Source organism: Dufourea novaeangliae, unplaced genomic scaffold, assembly GCF_001272555.1.
Source record: "Dufourea novaeangliae isolate 0120121106 unplaced genomic scaffold, ASM127255v1 scaffold56, whole genome shotgun sequence".
NCBI classification, from domain to species: Eukaryota; Metazoa; Arthropoda; class Insecta; order Hymenoptera; family Halictidae; genus Dufourea; species Dufourea novaeangliae.
The window spans coordinates 4,637,547-4,658,574 of NW_015373942.1; the positions used below are offsets into that span (position 1 = coordinate 4,637,547).

The 21,028-nt window shown below is 32.5% G+C and overlaps 2 protein-coding genes across 3 annotated transcripts; both read left to right on the top strand.

Annotated features, from left to right (window-relative positions):
- Positions 1–144: 144 nt before the first annotated feature.
- LOC107185791 (E3 ubiquitin-protein ligase UBR2) lies at positions 145–6,824 on the top strand. Its single transcript, XM_015573551.1, has 3 exons — positions 145–291; positions 796–1,023; positions 1,371–6,824. The coding sequence occupies exon 3, from the start codon at positions 1,404–1,406 to the stop codon at positions 6,666–6,668; it is 5,265 nt and encodes a 1,754-aa protein (XP_015429037.1). The 5' UTR covers positions 145–291; positions 796–1,023; positions 1,371–1,403; the 3' UTR covers positions 6,669–6,824.
- Positions 6,825–9,043: 2,219 nt separating this feature from the next.
- Positions 9,044–13,843, top strand: LOC107185841 (CDK5 and ABL1 enzyme substrate 2). 2 transcript variants are annotated; one of them, XM_015573611.1, is made up of 10 exons: positions 9,044–9,642; positions 10,563–10,940; positions 11,046–11,169; positions 11,241–11,368; positions 11,601–11,639; positions 12,828–12,913; positions 12,987–13,093; positions 13,172–13,278; positions 13,358–13,562; positions 13,676–13,843. In XM_015573611.1, the coding sequence occupies exons 1-10, from the start codon at positions 9,221–9,223 to the stop codon at positions 13,814–13,816; spliced, it is 1,737 nt and encodes a 578-aa protein (XP_015429097.1). In that variant the 5' UTR covers positions 9,044–9,220; the 3' UTR covers positions 13,817–13,843. The 2 variants fall into 2 exon arrangements, with proteins under 2 accessions (XP_015429097.1, XP_015429098.1); XM_015573612.1 differs by lacking the exon at positions 11,601–11,639.
- Positions 13,844–21,028: the final 7,185 nt, after the last annotated feature.

A 21,028-nucleotide genomic window follows, 5' to 3' on the forward strand; every position in this document is an offset into this window, starting at 1 on the left:
CACGTTAATGCATCTAATACGCGTATAGTTTCAGACTCTAAACTTTATAACCATTTTGTGCATTGTTCGAGCAGCTGTGCGAAAATATTACTTATCATTTCGTTCCGAAGTGTCAAAACTTGGCTGATAGTTGTCGTCCAATGTACGCGTTTCTGTTACGAATGTGCAATCATCATACGAAGAGACGTTCCTAAACCATTATCATATACGTAATCCGGAGTCATCCACAAATTTTGTGAAACAAAGAACTTTTCAATATCTTTTATTAACCTTGGCCTGGTCGTCATAACAGTAAGTATCGTCTTCCGAAGAAGTTAAAAATAGTTCAGTTTAGCGAAAAGACTGTCGTACTTATGAAATAGTTTTCCAAATTGTAATGTTGCTCGATCTGTATAAGATATCGGGTTTCGTAATGTAACGTTTAGTTTTTATCTCTTACGAAACTCTCGAATCTGCTTCCTGCTTCTTGAAACGTCATTTTAATGTTTTGTTTGATGCAGCGAAATGATTGCGAATGTATGCTATTATGAACGTTTTCAGCTGAAATAGATAAATGTATCGTCACGTCACGTATACGTGTTATTCTTTCTAAATTTTTGTTAAGGTTTGACATTATTATGGTAATAAAATGAACGATAGAAGATGTAAAATTTTAATTAAGTTTATTTCAAGTAGAATATGAGAACACAGACAATACAAGTCAAATATGTAAATACAACAAAAGCATCACATTAACCATGTAATTCATAATCAAACAGGATATATTATAATATTACATATTTTTAATACTTTCAGATGATTGAAAAAGAGTGAAGGCAATATGCGTGAAGTGAAAGCTATTGCATAAAACCCTCCAATTTACATAAACTAAAGGCTCTTGTTTAATAAAATTTCACCAGCAGTTCTGGTGTATTTTACAGTCATACAATAGGTCAAGCAACGATGTAAGAAGTATCTTGAGATGTATTTGATTTCCATTGGTCCACTAAATTGAAAACTGTGTTGATCCTGTGTATAACTCTGGTTAGTATAATGATCTTCGTTAAATATTTATGCTTATAGATTATATATATGATGATTTATGCAGTATTATATAAATTACAAGACATTAATAATATTTAAAGATGCAGAAAAGATACAAGAATTATGTTAAAAAAGATTTTATATTTTTTAGGGATAATTGCATATTAAATAACTGATATTGCAGATATTTCATAATTAAAGAGAAAATAAAGATTTGCTTGAATAAATGTTTTATTTTGTAGAACAATTTATCAAATAATTAAAAAACAAAATTGTCACTGTACAAGAATGTTTAATGTTAGGACGTACAACTTTCAGGCTTTAATTTGTAATGTTCATTATTTCAGTACACATTGTTTTGACAACTTAAACTTACCACAATGAGTAACGAGCCACCAAGTTATAGTCAGCCATGTGTTACTACATGGATGGAAAAAATGAATAAAGGCATACTGTCAGGTACTCATTTTAAAGAACATTGGAGAATCTGGGTTCCAAAAATATATAGTCCAAAGCTGACCAGGAATTGTTTAGAATGGAACTTTGATGAAGAGGAAGCACAAAAAGTACTGTATTACACGCTAGAAGAATTTATTTGCAATGGAGACCCACAAACTGCTTTGAAACATCTAAGTCAAATAGATAGCAATATATGTGGTAAAGTATTCGGGTCGGGAGAACCTACGTATTCTTGCAGAGAATGTGCTAATGACATAACTTGCGTTTGGTGCGTGGACTGTTTTAAGCAATCGGTTCATCGTCATCATAAATATAAAATGGGCACATCCAGCGGTGGAGGATGTTGTGATTGTGGAGACATAGAAGCTTGGAAAAGAGATCCATTTTGTAATTTACATTTACCTGGAACGCAGAATAAAGAATCTCGTGGAAACAAGTTGCCTGGTGATATTGCAGAAAGAGCAGTAGTAACTTTTGAGGCAGTGTTAAGGTATTGCTACGACATGCTGTCTTTAGAACACTTAAGTGTACCCGCTGACTTGCAAGTCAAAGACAAAGATAATGATCCTTTCTCTATTTCGGACAATTATTGTACAGTCCTATTTAATGACGAGACACATACATTTGACCATGTGATCAATACACTTACGCGTGTTATGAAGTGCTCGCAGAGAGATGCATTAGAATTTGTAACAAATGTTGATAGAGAAGGTAGAGCTGTCGTGCAGTGTTCTAGGTTTAAGGATTGCGAAGATTTGAAATTCGATATTGAAAGATATACTTCGAGGCAGAGCAGCCGAGCACTAAAAGTCCTTGTGGTTCATGATCTTGTGATTGCTCATCAAACATTTGCCATGAAACTGTTGAATTGGCTACAACAATTTATAAATTTCTGTGAAGGTTTCAGAGTGCTTTTCAGTAATGTTGCGCTGAATACGAAATTACCGGATATTTCCATTGTGGACGGTATACTTATGAGAGATTCGCAATTGTGGAAGTCTGCTAGAACAGCATGGCACAGATTATTTATGTCTGGAATGCTTACAGAGTATGAGAGCAAGAAAGCATTAGCGATTGTCTTTACTCGTAATTATGGATCTGTTATGAAAGATTTTATAAGGGATGATCATGATCATATCTATTCTATTGTTTCACTGTCGGTGCAGTTATTCACTGTTCCAACATTGGCGCATCACCTTATTGCACATCATGATGCGTTTTTTATCTTGTTGAATACATTTACTTCTGAAATTCTACGAAGATGTAATGCAGCAGGAAAGTTAGAGTTTGACAGAGAACCTCCACATTCTACTTTTAGGAGAGCTCAACATATACTTTTTGATTTACGGTACTTGCTGAATATTAAACCAGATGTTTGGAATGATGATCTGAGAAATGCATTCTTGCAAGGACTTCCACTTTTACTGACTTTATTTTGTGGTATGCAATGCATGGATGCGGTGCTGAGACAAGTTGGTCAACATATGGAGTATGAACCTGAATGGGAAACTGCTTTTAATTTACATGTCAGACTATCTCCAGTTATTGGTCTCATACTCGAATGGTGTGGTTCAGATCGAATTGTTTTAATAAAGTCTATTAGAATGGTTTTAAAAAAATTATACGAAGAACCAGGGCATGAGTTTGGTCCGACTCAAGTGAGAGAATTAGCAGATCACAGTGCAACATGTATCCAATATGATGTGTCGTCTGAACCGGTGTCTATACACCTTCCGCTCTCCAGATTTTTAGCTGGTCTTGTCTTGCACCTTGAAAAGCATAATTTGCATTTCCAGTGCGAAGAATTTATTAATCAAACGAAACCAACACCAGAACGGATAATAGAACCTGTGTTGGCCGCTCAAGTAATGATTTCACAGGTATATGCTGGTATGTGGAGAAGAAATGGATATTCCTTGGTGAATCAATTGTACTTCTACCATAATGTGAAATGCCGCTCAGAAATGTTAGACAGGGACATTGTTTTGTTACAAGCTGGAGCATCTTTAATAGAAAGTAATGAATTCCTGATTCACATTTTGAATAAATACAATCTTCTGCATTGGGCGAACCCAGATTTTGAAGCAAATGCTTTAAAAAATCTTGAAGAAGACAGCATTAGACAGACTATTAATTTGGTTGAAGAATTTTTAGGACTGCTGATAACCATAATCGGAGAAAGATATGTACCTGGAGTTGGGCAAGTTACCGCCGATGACCGTACAAAGAAAGAAATAATTCAACAATTATGTATTAGACCGCTTTTTCATTCAGAGATTAATAAAACATTACCAGATAATCTACATTTACAAAATAGAATGGAAAAGGTAATTCATGAAATTGCAGATTTCAAGAAGCCTTCGCAGTCATCAGTTGGAAAGGGAGTGTATCAACTGAAACCGGAATTTTATTCCGATTATAATGTTTTCTTCTATCATTATACAAAAGAGGAATTAAGCAAATCTGAAGAGGCACAGAGAAAACGAAAGCAAGCTTTGGGAGAATTAGAATGTTGTCCACCTCCTAAACTTCCTCTATTAACAGAAGTGTTTAGCTTGTTAGCGAATTTACTCCAATGTGATGTTATGTTACATATTATGAAAACTGTATTGGAAAGAGCACTTAATTTCATGGCTCGCAGTTTCTCAGAGCCGCAAGTGCACAAAGTTTTACATCTTATTGGATATGCTCTCCAAGAACAAGAATCTGGTTACTATCCTTTTCTTGCTTTCCCCGCGAGAGCGGCAAAATGGAACATTTTTAAATTGTTGGAAGATTTACGTAACAGTCCACGTATAGAAGCTCATAAAGATTTATTGACATGGGTTTTACTGAAGTATAGAGAAGTTGCTGGTAATACTGCGGAAAGTAGTAATTCGGTAGTCCCGGTCGATGTAGAAACTGCGAGTGATACTGAGAGTAAAAAGAATGACAAAGAGTGGAGAGCAAATATGGCAGCCCAGAAACGTGCGAAAATAATGGCCCAAATGGCAGCTATGCAGAAACATTTTATGAAGAAGAATTCTGAGCTTTTTGAAGTAACTGCTTTAGACGCGAACAAGTCCAGTGATCGAGATTCTACTGTAGATATACGTGAATGTTCCCCAAAAACACGCGTCGCCCTTGGTGTGGGACAAACAGCAAGAATGTCTGAAGAGAAAACTTATACTTGCATTTTATGCCAGGAAAGTCAAACTGTAACAGCGTCTGGTCCAGCAATGGTATTAGCCGCGTTTGTTCAACAGTCTACAGTATTGTGTCAATATAGAGGCGATTCACCCGATGAACCTGATCTATTGTATCTTTCTGCAAAATTAGGCGCGTCACCACATACCAGCACTTGTAGTCATGTGATGCATAAAAATTGTTGGCAGGAGTACTTTGAGAACGTCTTTATTAAAGAGAATAGAAGGCCTTTCCGCTTACGACAGCCTGCAAGTTTTGACGTGGAAAAAAATGAGTACCTTTGTCCACTTTGCGAATGTCTTAGTAATACTGTCTTACCTCTCTTACCACCTTTAGGAATATTACAACCAACGTCTCAAAACCAACCTGAGCTTGATTTTAGTACATGGGTGGAAGGTTTAAGAGTAATAGAATCGAATTTGGAAGAGTTTTACATTCATAATTCGGAATGTATGCATCGCGAAACTTCCCTGGAGCAGAGATTGTATTCATGCCCTTTAATGGCTACTGGCATAATCTTTAATGAACTTGGAGAGTCAACGGCACAAGCCTTTCAAGCAATCTACGATGGACATGGTCCAACTTTCTCCGAAAATTTAATATTAAAGATACATCTTTTCGCTCAGGCAACATATACAAAGGGATGTGGAAAAGAACTACAAGAAGTCAATGATTGGGTCCCATTATCAGTATGGAAATCAACAGCATATACTATTCATGCCATAGAATTTCTTCTACGCGATATGGATAAGCCATTATTAGGTGCTCTATCGTCTAGGCAAAGGGATAGTATTGAGGGTCTTGCTAGAATTTCAGCTGTTCTGGGATCTACGTGTGTGATTAATTCCGGTCCAAATGTGTTATGGGCGAATAAAGAAAACATTGCGAATTATGCTCTTTCCTATTTAACGGCGTTATTAAATAACTCGGATGAATCATCGAGTATCTTAGATTGGGATTCATTTGGAATATTCATTCCATTAATCAATTCATTGCCAACTCTCTTCAATACGAAATTTGATAGATCACCACTAATCATTACAGGTGGAATCGGTGAATTTTACGCCTTGCAACTTATATTTCTGTCTCTAATAGTGAAAATATTATTGACATCAGATTTCAATGAAGGAATGGACGTGGAAAGTCAAGAAGTAACTCAAGATACATCCTCTGAATCGATCTTGATGTTGATTCAAGCCCTAGGCATTAATATTGGCATACAATCAGTTTCTGAAATATGGAGACGAGTCAAGGAGGCTTCTATGCCCTTCCTTAGATGTTGTGCTCTTTACTTTCATTATATAACTGATGTTCCAGCTCCAGAGGAATTAACTAAAAAGGGAGAAGCTACATATGAAAATATCTGTGCATATTTGGGATTACCAACGACGTGTGATGAATTAGTGAAGCCAAATTTAGATGTTATTATGCAATTGATAAATGTTTGGAAAAGTCATCCTTCTGTTCAGGCACATTTGACTGGTGCTGGTACAGTCGTAGTATTAAGGGAACCTTTGAAAGTGAATAAATTGGTTGAGCTTCCAGAAGATTATAGTGAAATGATAAATATGACATTAAAACACACATGTGCCAATAATGAACGAGAGCATTCTAAGAATCCGACAATGTGCCTGGTATGTGGACGAATGTTATGTTCTCAAAGTTACTGTTGTCAAAATGAATTAAACAAGATGACGGTTGGTGCGTGTACATATCACGCGAGTACATGCGGCGCGGGAATCGGGATATTTTTACGAATACGGGAATGTGAAATTCTGTTCTTGAGAAGTCCAAATCGAGGATCGTTTGTTTGTCCACCTTACCTTGATGAATATGGAGAAACCGATGAAGGTTTACGAAGAGGAAATCCGCTTCGCTTATGTCATGAAAAATACAAAAAGTTGAATCAACTGTGGCTGGGACATGGACTACATGAATCCATATCAAGAGCTGTCGAATCATCAAATAGTCTTATGTCAACACGATGGCAACATCTATAACCATCTTAGGGTTTCCTATGCAATCTAGCCTGGACATTTAGTTGAAAATACTAAATCTATACTTAGCATAAGCTACTATAGCAGCTAATATTATAACTGTTAATTAAACTGTTTGATCATCGCAAAAATCTGATAAAATTATTTATTTTGAGAATACAGTGCAGATGGCTTTAAAACATTTAAAACGATTGGATGTTATCCCCGTTGCGATATCGTTTTAGATTATTTCAGAGTTTACGGAATTTTCTATTACTATTATGTAAATTAAATATAAATTTCTTTATTAACAATATGTGGTATGAACTTTGTTGCTCGTAGAAATTAAGTTTTAATGTAATTCAACTGATTGTCACATTGTTTGAGGAATTCTAGGATTATATGATTAATTCAAATTGTGTGAATGATAAAGTTTTTTGTCCTAACTGTTTTGAAGTACTATTATTAATATAAATTTTCTTATTATTTTACACAAATACTATAGACGACGTTGAAAATGTTTCATGTCATAATCTGAATACATAAGATTTCATACTTGGGTGCATTAACAGTAAGTGGACAATTTTGGTTTTAGAAATCTGTAAACAGTAACATATGAACATAAAGGAAAGACATAAAAATTAAAATAATTTTTAAAAATTAAAATGAATAATGTGACACGATATTTGTTTTCTAATTGCTAGTCTCTTGGTTCAATATAATTAAAATAACAAAGTATTTAAATGATTGATACTTTTTTCTCACATAATGTTAACATTTTTATATCAATTAGATTAGTTTCTTGTTTTTAATACAGCATTGTATTAACTTGTATGTTGTGTAGTTATTTAACATAGGATTATTTACATATAGATTTACACCATCAGAAAGATATGTAAATAATATGACCCTATCAATTTATGAAACTTAAACGTGTTTATATCACTATAAAAGCATGCATACTTTCAACCTTGTTTATGTGTGACACATTTTGATAAATAATAACACTAATTCTTTATAATGGAATAATTATATGTAAAATGTTTTAAAAAAAATGGTTTCAGACATTGTCAATGAATAATAATAGAATGCAATGAAATTTCAAACAAATTCATACGTTTTGTATTTTAATTATTTCCAGTGTTATGTGAAAATACTGTTCGTTTTTACGTATTATTTTCAGTATTTCTTGTCTGTTTTATTATAATTTTAAAAATTGTTGTCAAGTGGATTTAAATAGAATGTGATTTGAGAATTTTAATATACTACTAAAATATTTGTTTCTTATTTATTATTTGTTATGAAAAGTTTTAAAAAAGTTTGCATGCTTATTTGAATTTTGTTTTCATATGTTCTATGTGTATGTAAGTAGATACAAAGAAACATTTCGAAGGAAATGAAATACTGTTTTAAAACATTTTTTTGAATGCCTACATGCATAAAAGAAAAAACTGTTACCAAATAAAATAAAGTGTTTAACTATTAAAAGATATAATTTTAATTTAAATATATACGTCATACATAGTACATGCACACATGCATACAATCCAGACGAGGCTCAGCTGTGGTACGTACGTATATGATGTACCTATTTATTATATGTCCATATGTATGGTATGTACACACTATGTATGTATACATAATTTATGAAATTCGATATTACCGACAGTTGGTTATAATCTCAAATACCATCAGAGTTAGTAAAACTGAGTAAAACAATGAAATATGTACATACATGTATGTATCTATTTATATACATACATACATTATATTTAAGAAAGAGTATGCATAAAATAATAATTGTACTGAAGCTGTATGAATTGAAGATAATACATTATCAATTCTCATTGGTTAATAATCTCTACAGACTTATTTTTAAACACCCTCCATAAATTATTTAAATAGTAAAAATAGTAGTTAAAAGCAAACAAATATTAACATTCAGCGTGGAAGTGTAATTACTAAGTAGCATAAACTAATGCTACTCTATGTCAATGTACGGAATTGGAAAACTCGACATGATTCGCGTAATGCGTACATAGTTAATTTTGGACTGCCATGCTAACCTCGAAAAACAGTTATGTATGCGTAAATTTTACATATTTAGAAAAGCATATTTAGTACGCAGAAGAATCTTTTCTTGGGGAAAATTCGATTGATTTATCAAATAGAAGGATGAAATTTTCTGGAAAATCCTATATAATCCTGAATTAATGCACGTATGAATATGCGCAGCCGCAGGAGATAAAAGATATCGTTCGGGCCGTCGTGAAGAGGATGGGTCGCAGTGTTGCGTAGTAGGAAGGAAGATTGTTTCATTGGTATCAGGATTCGTTTTTTAATCTTATGAGAGAAAACGGTACGATGACGAGTGTGACTGGTTCACGATGGTACGTGCACTGTGCGGGCACGTCAATGGAAAATGTCAGGACTAAGTGTACGAGCGGTGACAATGAATTGTGATCCTAGTAGTTCTCCTCGTTTGATAAAAGGGTCCTTGTTGGGCACTGGTTCCTTTCCTGGTTGTTTACGTTTATACTCTGTAACACCGGTCTATCGACACAGTCAACCGTGGAATGGCAGCAGCCTTAAAAAAGAATCATTCACGCAGAAGGTTGGCCGCCCTAACTTTTCTTTCGAACATCTCCCTCGATGGCAGCCACCGCGACACCAAGTTAGCTGTTCTATCGCGAAACGGGCCTGCTCATACACGTACCCTCAGCGACAGTCAAGCTCATCAGGCTGATGTTCGTCAAACCGATCTAGACGTTTCCAGTGAGGAAGTTCTTGATGATAGTACAGAAGACCGCTTGATCCATTCATCTGCCAAACAGACATCCTCACCACAACTGGTACAGAAGAATGCTGAACATAATTCATTTAGTTCAAATTCTGATGGGGTATTGACTCCTGCGAAAGCAGCAGTGGCTGCCTTTCTTGAACAGGAAAGAAGCTATCCACATATCCCCACTGGATTTCATAGTTCATTCAGAGAACGGTAAACAGTCCTTTTAGTGCCACAGGTTATATGAACGATATACTTTGCTCCACTTTGTAAAATTCTTGACAAAAGCTTTGTCTTCTTGTTTCTTGTAATTTTCTGTTTTCATTGTTTGTGTTTGTAACGATCATGTAAACAGTTACTTCTTTTGATTAAAGTAGAAAGCAAAGCAAATTTAATATAAGATCACAGTTTTAAATACCAGAAAATTCTTTATACTTGCATTTTTAAGACTATATTGTTCATTTTAATATACATGTTACTATTGAGTTGAATAATTTTCATATGTGAACACAATAATGAACTCTGTGAAAAATTCTTCGTAGTCCTAGTAAAAATAAATCGTTCTATAATTCTGTTAATCATTGTGTAATTTTATATTGCATGTATTATTGAATTTAATATCGTTGAATCTAATAAAAGCCATGGTGTCATCAATATATGTATATATGTATGTATGTATGTATATTCATATATATATGCATTTAAATAATGTTTTATACACATAATAATGAGAGCTTATTTGTTGACAATAGCAATATCACAAATATTTTTCTTTTAAATGAATACATATATCTAATTATACTAATTCAATTGAAGAGAAGTACTAATGACATTGTCTAATACACTAAGTGTATTACCTATTGTATGATGTAACTCTTATACTATAGAAAATCACAATAGTTACTAAACTTATGAACGTATATGATTACTTTCAATTGAAATTACTTTGATTTAATTAGTAATTACACGATTGAAGAAAATGTGTTTTAACTAAGTTATAACTGAAATTTTTTAATTTCTGTAATGAAGAGCCAGTAATAGAATAAATATAATATTCAAGTTTTATGAGATAATTACTATACAATTACTATATAATAGGTGACAGAGAAATAATGTATATATTTGTTCTTTAGTACCGGCACTACTGGCAGTGAATATTCTTTACCTGAAAGACGTGTGGGTTCCTTGCAATATAAAAAACGTATAACTCATCAAACATCTACACTTTCGGAAGATATTAAGCATCAGTATAATAGTTCTAATGAGAGTATTGGTTCTCTACGTTCTAAATCGCAATCATCAAAATCAAAAACAAAGGCATCAAACAATACACAGTCTGGATGTACAAATAGTGGTATAATACCAGAAGTCACGCGGGAGTTGCGTTTAATGCAACACCCTATAAATGGTTACAAATTTGGAGATGATAGACTGGTTTTGGTTTCTAATAAACATGTGCCATTCCTAGTATTTTCTGCTCTTCCATACAACAAAGGACAAAGATCTAGTTGGTATGTTAAAGCATGTTTATTCTGTTATGAAATTTATTAGATACATGTTTTAAACGGTATGAATATACATTTGTCATTACAAAGTTTTGTCTTTGTTATTTTCAGGTCTGAATTGCGTAAAGATACGGGAAGAAGAAAAAATATTTCTTCGCAGCGACCGTTATCTGCAATCAATGATAATATTGATCCATTTGGTTTGTTAGGAATAGAGCGCGCTAAAGACGGCCAGGTATCGAATTTAAATAAGTGAATAACATTTCGTGTTTAACACCGTAAATAAGCTTAATATATTTCTTCTAGGAAATATCTTATGGACAATTGCTTGTTCCATCCAGGCAATTTCAAAAGGATAAAAAATTACACTTTAGCGATAACGAGGCAATAGAGTTTACACATGTTATACCTACCAAGCATCCTATGGTTTCAAGGTACACAGTGCAAAGATTTACATCTATTTATAAATTATTATGCAAGAGGATTATAACATCTTAAAAAATGATAAAATGATTTTATTATTCATAGTTCATACAAATTTTTACATTATACATTGTCCTTTTACCTTCATTCATATGTCCCGTATTTCATTACTATATCTTCACAGAAAATGCATTACATTATTTGTTTATTTTATAACAAAATATTTCAACCCTATTTTTGCAGGACAAAAACTATTACTTGGAATGTGGATCACTCAAAATGGTAAAAACTGTAACAATATTGTATTAAAAAAGGTTCACATAGATATGTGTTGTCAAAATATGAATTATGATTTATGCTTTAATTTATTTTGAGAGAAATAAATTTCAGTAAATACAACTAGGTATACATTTCTTATTTTGATTGCATACACAAGTTGAGTCACATAAGATTAGAATATAAAATATTTTCATATCTTTTAATATTGTGAGAAAATGTGTAAGGAAGAAAAGTATTCGTTTTGAAGGAGCAAGGCCGTATTTTCAAAGATTGCAAGGTCACTTACATTTTTTTAAAGTAAATTGACATACTTTCTTTATAGTGGTATTGTAGCCATTGAAAAGACAAATTCATCGATGTATATGTTAATCCTTAAATTTAGATGATTTCTTAGAAGTAATTTGTATGAAACAATATAATACATAAAGGTGATGTGCATGCTTATCGATGATTGTCTCTTATTTCCAGACAATTTGCGGTCATTTGAATGTCAACATATATATCGGCTACAATTACAATATTACAGAAATAAATCGTGTAATCTCAGAAAATATGACTTCAAGAAAAAAAAACTTTATCACAGGACCTGACCTTATGAAATGAATACATTCTTTTTTATACATTTCCTTGTAATATTAAAAGTAATTGGGATGTTTTAAGTTCTAATCTTACGTGATTTATTTTGTGTATTGTATTATGTAGATCTAGTATTACGTTTATGTATAAAGTTTTGTTTATTGTAATTTTATTATTCTATTGACATAAACAAGTCGAGATATAAATGAATATATATTTTGCTACTTAAGAAACAAATTTATAATTGAGGGATTGATTATGACATTAATTACATGTTTATTAAAGAACTTTGTAGGAGATGGATATTGTATAATTTATAGAATTATCGATATGCTTCGTAGAATGAGTCAAAGTAATATTTTTTTCAAAATGAGTCAATAACTTCAACGATAGTGTATAAATAAAATGTTCAAACATTATCGTTCGCATACATACATTATCACATTTTCATTTATACACATACATGTCTATGTTCATACTTCATATAATAAAATAAAATTTTATTTAGTATTATATATTTGATATCAAAAATCATGACAAAGTAAATTGTTTAGTGCATGCTATTCTAAATGGAAAATTGACTATTGTATTTTAGTATAAAGTAATCTGTTACAGGTGCTTGTCTTACGATACAGCCACACATCGTGCTCAACATTTAACACCTGAATCTCCTCCACTATCTTTTAGTACTGATTCTAAAGGTATATAATCATGTAATAAAATAAAACTGTTAATATGCAAGATATATAGCAAATAATCCCTTTAATACTTTAGCATATGATTGGGATGAACAATCACTGCAGTACAATCCCAATTTATTAGATGATCCAGAACTCATAGCTGGCAAGCATAGAACATTACTTACTTTTACATCATATATGGTATATGCTGCTATAAACTTGTCATTAACAATAATACTAATTTATTTGACTGTTAAATATTTATCATCTCTTGTATAGGCATCAGTGATTGATTATGTACGACCATCTGATTTGAAGAAGGAATTAAATGATAAATTTAAAGAAAAATTTCCACATATTCAACTTACTTTGAGTAAGTTAAGAAGGTCAGCATTAAAAGGGGTAATAAATGTTGTGTGTATTACATTTATAATACATAAATTAAGAATATAATATTTTATACAGTTTGAAACGAGAGATGAGGAAAATAGCAAAAATAGAGTATGGTATTGATCTGCTGACAGTAGCAATGGCTTACGTATATTTTGAGAAACTTATTCTTCGAAATATTGTCACCAAACAAACACGAAAATTATGTGCTGGTGCATGCTTACTTCTGGCAGCAAAACTGAATGATGTGAAGGGTGATGTACTTAAATCATTATTGGAGGTATTTATTAAGAATATTACGTATTTTTTTACTAATTTATAGTATTTTATTGTGTAAAGGAATTTCACAGAAAAATATAATGTTACATTACGTAATTTTTAAATGATTTCCAGAGAATTGAAAGCGTATTTCGTTTAAATCGTAAGGATTTGATAACATCTGAATTTGCTGTTTTGGTAGCCTTAGAGTTTGGTTTACATCTCCCAACATGGGAAATATTTCCGCATTACCAGAGATTGATTTATGAGTCTTGATCTTCTTTTATGATGTTTCATTTGCACAGAAGCAGAACGGTTTCATTGTAAAGATGAAATTTTCTAAACAATTATGTGAAGTACGAGGCGAAGAAGTTCTTTTTTTATATAAAAACGTACAAAGTTATAAACAACAAAAAAATCTGAAATTTAATAGATAATTCGTTACTTTATAACATAATCGGAAGGTCTGTATCAGGAATAGTTACAGATGTTTCGATAAATAAGAATTACATGGATAAGCTGGTATTCTCCGGTTTATTTATATAATTATTTAACATTGTTCGAAATTAATTTTATGTTCTATAATATTAGTGATTGAAACATTCATAACAGAAGTAACTGTACAACCAGCAAAATTTGGTGGTTTGCTAATATCCCATGTGCAAAAGGCTGTAAGGATTTCAAATATCGGTATGTACTTTTAATATATTTTAGAAAGTTAGATTTTTTTCTTTTGAGTACTTTTCTAATCAATGACTTTAATATATTCAGTTTTTATGAATAGGTACTTACTATAAGTAATAATTCTTTTCCTAAAGAAAAAGTGATTTATGGAAATAACGTGTTCTTAATTACTCATTCAGAGTTAGATAGTTTGAAACAGCCACAACAGAAATATGGCAACAGCGAACATTATAGTCGTTGCGGACATCACTAAGAAATTGATTTTACTTCATGTAAATATTTGTATTCAAAATTTTTATGCTACCATTTAAAGTCTATAATCAGATAGACAATCAAAAGTGCTCCTAAACTAAATTGGACTTGCAATAAACTATTCAATATCTTATCAATAAAAAATGATTTGCACCAAGTTTGAAACCTATATCTTAATCACAGTGGTAGTAGTAGGAGAAAATGTGATTTTCTGTTTTAGCTCTATTTCTCCTATTTTATTGCATAGCAAATTATAAAGCAAATCAAGGCATTTGTAATACACGTTCGGGCATTTTTTTTGAGTTTTCGGTTAGAAATCCTAGTTGTCAAACATAAAAAAAACATTAAAAAGTGTTAAGAAACACTGATTTCTTATAGAGATCTAAAAACATTTTAAAAATATTTTAATCTAGAAATACACATTTTGGTTGTCTAATGATTGCTATTTTTGTATATTTTTCTATTGTAAATCCAATTTGATTTAGGGATACTTTTGGCCGTTTTATCTTGACATTCCTTTTTTATTGCAAGGTACAATACTTTTTATTCTACGCTACTCCTTTTTTAAAAGAAAGTTTATTTTGTTTAGACGTTTGCTAGTTAAAAAAGAAGAGGTGCACCTATTTCATTGCACGAATATCAGGCAGTTGTTTGAACAAGTATTAGAAAATAACGATTAATGTATTTAAAAATCTTATTACTAAGTACTTATTTTTTTCTAGTTTACAATAATTTACTTTTGAGTATTATGTACCTTCAAAACGGTGAAATTGTATATTATATAACAATTTACAAAATTAAGTTACCTGTTAGTTTTTATCAAGTTATCGTATAATTGTTTGTGCTATTATGTTTAAATGGAAAATACCTTTTGGCTAAGAATAGGAATAACGGAAGAGGAAATAATTAAATACTCATAAAGTTATCAGAACATGAATATTTAAAAATTATATTTATCCGAATATCGTGTAGATTCAATTATATTCTCTTCTGCTTTTTTTATCTAGTCAAGATAAAAACGTAATTCGAACTTTCAGTATGCGTTGGAATTATCGAAGTAGAACAGAAAATAGTTACAGTTGCCTGATGCATATACGTATTTAAAGTGCTACTATGATCTTTATATGTGTGGTTAGTAAGAACATTGGTTAAAGTGAAAAAAATTGATCACTGTCATAAAGTGTTTGCATTGTACAATTTGTTTCATGGTAGTTTAAAAATAATATTGTATCTGTGGTATTGAAAAATACATACGGTGGGAAGTGAAACCACACAAGATATTGAAACAGAAATAATTGAAAATGATTGTGACACTGTTTCCAAATGGAAAAAACTCGAAAAATTGTAGTGTAATATATTGAAAAATTGTATGTACATGAATATTATTAAGTATTCTTTAAAATCCAAAGTAAAACACCAGTGTGTGGTGCTATAGTGTAAATTTTGATTCCTTATAACCGGTATAATTGCCGTAATCGTACTTCATAAATAATATAAAAGAATTTACAGAGGAATGTTTCAAGAACTTAAACAGATATTTTTATATTGCTTTTTGTTTCAATTTTCGTTTCTGTTACTTATTCGAATAAAAGGTAACATAAATTTTGGATATACCAGATATTATTTATAAAAGAATGATATTGTAGTGGCGTCCGTAAAATTTTGTTCGTGATCTTAATTTTTTAACACTTTGCGATGTCTAAGTAATATAAAAAACGTACTTACGTGTTTTGTAAAATATGTGTACAGAAATCGATGGCAGTATTTATCACGTTTGTATGTTAAGTTTTAATTTGGAGTTCTATATTAACGCGTTATGTTGTGAAATTTTATCGGAGACACGTGCTTGTTTTTATTATTGTACATATTAGTATATTGTAATGAAATTAGCAACGCGACATTAAAGATAATATAAAAGGTACTATTTTAACACTTTTAATTGGATAATTATTAATAAGTCACAAACGTCATCGTAACACCGAAAGAAAACAGAGATAAAGATTTCTTAAACTTTATCATCTTTTAATTTTTTTTATATCCAAGATATCTAAGAGCTGTAACATAGGACATATTGTTTGCACGATTTCAAAATTTGTTATTAAACATTATAAGTTATAGGCTTTTAGTGGAAATAATTTTTTAATTTTCTGTGTGCATAAAGATTTATTTATACGCATATTGATGTTATTGGTTTACTTGAACTTTGTTTTTTTAAACGGATTAAATGAATTAGTGGTTTATGTTCATTTATATAAAGATCTTCTTTTTGCTCAAATCATTTAGAGTTATCGGCATTAAAATGTACATTTAGGAAACTTGCTACATACGATATATACGTTCATGTACCGCCGACAGTGAGTTGTAGTTATTGTTATGTGATTATTGCAAAACGTTTGATAGCGTATAACATTACTATTTATATACAGCCCCCACAGAAATTTTCGCTTGTACATTATTTGGTTATCCAGCAAAGCATTACCAACAAGAACCATGGATTTGTAATTTTTATAGTCAATGTATAAATCCTAGAAACCTTTGATTCATAATTATTAAACTTCAACTGTCACGTTAAAAATGAATCCTTTTTCTTGTTTGTAATATGGGCAACGCGCTGAATGTGATTTATACGGCGAACTCATATACGTAGTGAGATTTTAGCACTTAGAACATGGGTGTATATAACTACGTCACGTCTGTACAAGTATCTTACGGTCAGGAAGGATTAGTTTCATATTTCTTTCCTATTCTATCATTTCCTAGGATTTATCAGGAATATTTCTCATCCGGTGCCATAAAGAATCAAGTACACAAGTTCGTGTAATATCTCGAAACCGTGGTGGAGCTGTAAATCTAGTGTATTCTAATATCTTAATTATATGATTCATATGTTTCAAGTACTTCCGTGTGTTCTATCAAGGAACCTCTATACAACTTAGAGAAAGTACTTGGATACTGTACATAAAACTTTCTTAACATTAGAGATTAAGTATTCATCCTGATCGGAAGCGTTTGCTGCGTATAAATTGTGTCAGAACCATCAACATCGTGTCCAGTTTAATAATGACTTTAAATATAAATAAAATAGGATATTCAGGGTAACTCTGTGTAGATTTGCAAAGGATCATCAATCCAACTGATTATCGCTGTTTAATATTTTCAACTTGATTCCTTTGATACTGTTCGAAGGGAAACTTCACACACTCATCGTAATTGCGAACCGCTCAAATATGTATTACGGTAATGTAATCCCACGAGTTGTCGCGTAACCTATCCTCATACTTTGGGACCGCTTTGTACAAGGCTGCGAAGGCAATACTGTTCACGTCAAATCTGTATTTTGTGTAGCAGAGATGGGCACAATTTTCAATTTTAATTTTGACATTTGAGTCGTTCATTTGCCAAATTGACATTAACTCGATAAAATGTAAACTTAAAATTTATTTATTTATAATTTATTTTAAATAGAAAAAGTTAAGCACCGATCAAATGCTTTGGTATTGAAATTTGAAAATATTAAAACAATCAAGTTAGTCACTTTCGTCTATGAACGGCTGATTTATACATATGTAGAAAATTGCTCATAAGATACGGGACCCAATTGAGTGATAAAAGGATAATACAAGGACAATGATGAACGGTCGTATAAACATTCGCCTTACTCGATCTTGTTTCTGAGTTGTAGTCATTTTTCTACTGCACTAACACCCGATGTTCTCAAAATGGTCGCCTTCGCCTTCGACAGAAGTATATCATCGTGTAGATACTTCACAATCTTTAGAAAATTCCTACTAAAAGAGAACATACTTGAGTGAACAATACAAACTGCTCCATGGAATCAGTTTGTCATTTAGAAGTATTAGTGGTACAAAAGTGTCTCTAACACAGCAAAAGCAAGGTAAAATATGATGAATGTTCGCATGAACTTTTCTCATTGCCTTTGCATTCTTCGTTCACTATTGAAGTCTGTCATATATGTTATGGAACACCTTGTATATCTACTTGTGTACAACGAAATCTTATTTTATTTATTTTACAATCAGGAATTTCTCATATGCTTTGTTCGATACTTTACAGATATTAATTTTGCCCATTTCTGATACCTTGGTACTGTATTCTAACGATTCTCGTTACTCGAAGCCCGGTTACAAAAAGTTACAAAAACACATCTGAGCTTTCTGTAGTGTACTTTGCGTGCGATAATACTGCGACTATGTATTGTACAGGAGACACACGATGGCTGAAAACTTGAGCCGATATCAGTTTTCGTTTATTCTCCCGATTCGATCCTAGCCGATAGATGTCAGAATGGTAATAGAGGAGGACGGACTTTGATACGAAACACATTTATAACGGCGATTTGATAGAAGAAGAAGAATCACGATTCGATCACTACCCGAGATCGATGATTTGGAATTACCTGCTCATGAGAGGTTTATACGTAGCTATGTAAAAACTAGTTCTCGGATATTATGTGATACCGATTTTATTCATGTAACACTTGTAAGCTATTCGTACCAACGTACCCGACACCATGATGCGATCATTTTTCAATGTGCTATATTATCCCGGTGTACACGCTTTCCCAAACAATCGCGATCGATCCCCACTGCGACTTTTACCAGAGATCTCAACGAATCTCGCTTGCAAGTTTTGCTAAATGTGCAAAATTGCTTCTTTCGTTGATTTCGTATCGCGATGGTACCACCCCACACGTTGCGAATTCTTTCAGTGTCGAACTGCGAACCTGCTGAAACCGGACATTGTTCGATTACTAAATTATAGATTTTAGGCATTTCGAGAGTGTAACAGAATAGATTAACACGTCGACTGTGTGACGATTCTTTTTATGGACGACGACGGATCAGTTGAATCCTAAATACTAGATTTACATTTTTAGCAACTGATGGTAAACGTGTGAAATTGTTACATTCGTTGTTCAATTTTTAAGTATTCCACCGACACTTATTTTTTTCTTTTTTAGTCATTTTTGGTCACGACGAATCACGTTTTAGCAAAAGTATTTGATATTTGAATTTGTTTTTACATGACGGTCACCGGTGACCGACAACGTGTGAATGAAAAGGTTTGTGTTGGTCACCGATGTCCGACGTGACGTGAACGAAAAGATTTGTGTCGGTCACCGGTAACCGACGCGGCGGTGAATGTGTTAATGAAGTCAGAGTCGCCTGAAGTGACGGTACAACGCGTAAGTGATGGGAAAAAGTATTTACACCTATTTACGTGCTTATAATAATATTTTTAGAGTCTTGTTGAGAAATTTTCTATGACTATAAATTACCCCGATAGCATTAGGCTTTCAAGTAATGGATTTTTAACCATTCGTTATCCACCTTGATATAGGTTTATTATGGCGAAACTTGGTGTACAAATACTCTTTGTATCAACTGTATATTATTCCGTATCGCAGTAAACGTGTTAATTTCGTAATATTTCGTAGACATTTGGACTTCATACAAGGAATCTTGAATGTATATGTATATATTCGATGGAACACTGAGAGAGTTCACAGCAACACTACTGTGCTATAGTCTGTCAATTAAAACGAAAAATAATACACTATCGCGTTAAATGCGTGTTACAAAGAGCGATCCAAATACACTTTGTATACGGTTCGTTTTTCATATCGAATGTTTCGTTGTTTCAATCTGTTAGAGTAAAATGGCAGAGAGAATGTATATATGCAAATAAAGTGTAAAAAGAAATTCCAGGGATTTTATACCGAACGTTTCTAGAGATCCTACACGCTATTTCCAAAAAGGTGAACTAAAATTAGATCTAAAGGTTAATCATATTCATTATTATATGCTGTTTTTGAATTGGTAATAGGTAGTTCAATTCTCATCTTTTTATTATTTCGAATGTTCCACTCTGAGTCCCTTGTCTTCAATCTTTCGTTGTTTTCACAACAGGTCCTTTCATTGTCCAGCATCTACAGAGAGATTTCTTACAATAAAAACCCTCAATTAATAACTTACATTTTCCGTATTAAAGATTAGATTCATTTGACGTTGAGTATATCTAATGTTACCATTTTTCTTTGAGTTTACGATTGTAAAGTTCATAGAGCTTCTCATCTTTAGCTTGAAATATGATAATTTTCATTAGTTCCCGAAAAATTTACGAGTAGAATGTAATCTTGGATTAAGACTTTGGGATCCGAATTTTTTAATTTTCAATTGTAACGATAATGGCCCCCATCCCCCTCCCCCTTCCTCACCGATGGCCATGAGATCCAGACACGTTTTAATGATTCAATCGCGATCGATGCACAGGAAACAAGGGGCTATTATAAAATTCCTGGCGGGAACGGAAGATGATGGCGAATCTGACGCGTGAATCGCAGTCGGCGTACGTCAAAAGAACGCGCGAACATGGGAAGCGGAAAGCGCACAGATGCGAGTGTTCAAAGCGTGCCCGATGCCCACGCGCGAAAATCCGCCCGGAAACGGCACTTTATGTTCTCCACGTGATCGTCAAGAAATTAAGTTTCTTTGCGCTCGCTTTGACGTGCCAACCGGCAGCGAATCTTTT

Bases quoted from the DNA above. Each gene is read 5' to 3' on its own strand.
- LOC107185791 (XM_015573551.1), top strand. From the start codon at position 1,404: ATGAGTAACGAGCCACCAAGTTATAGTCAGCCATGTGTTACTACATGG.
- LOC107185841 (XM_015573611.1), top strand. From the start codon at position 9,221: ATGGCAGCAGCCTTAAAAAAGAATCATTCACGCAGAAGGTTGGCCGCC. The intron at 11,170-11,240 runs GTATCGAATTTA...TATTTCTTCTAG, and splicing joins AGCGCGCTAAAGACGGCCAG to GAAATATCTTATGGACAATT. The intron at 11,369-11,600 runs GTACACAGTGCA...CTATTTTTGCAG, and splicing joins AAGCATCCTATGGTTTCAAG to GACAAAAACTATTACTTGGA.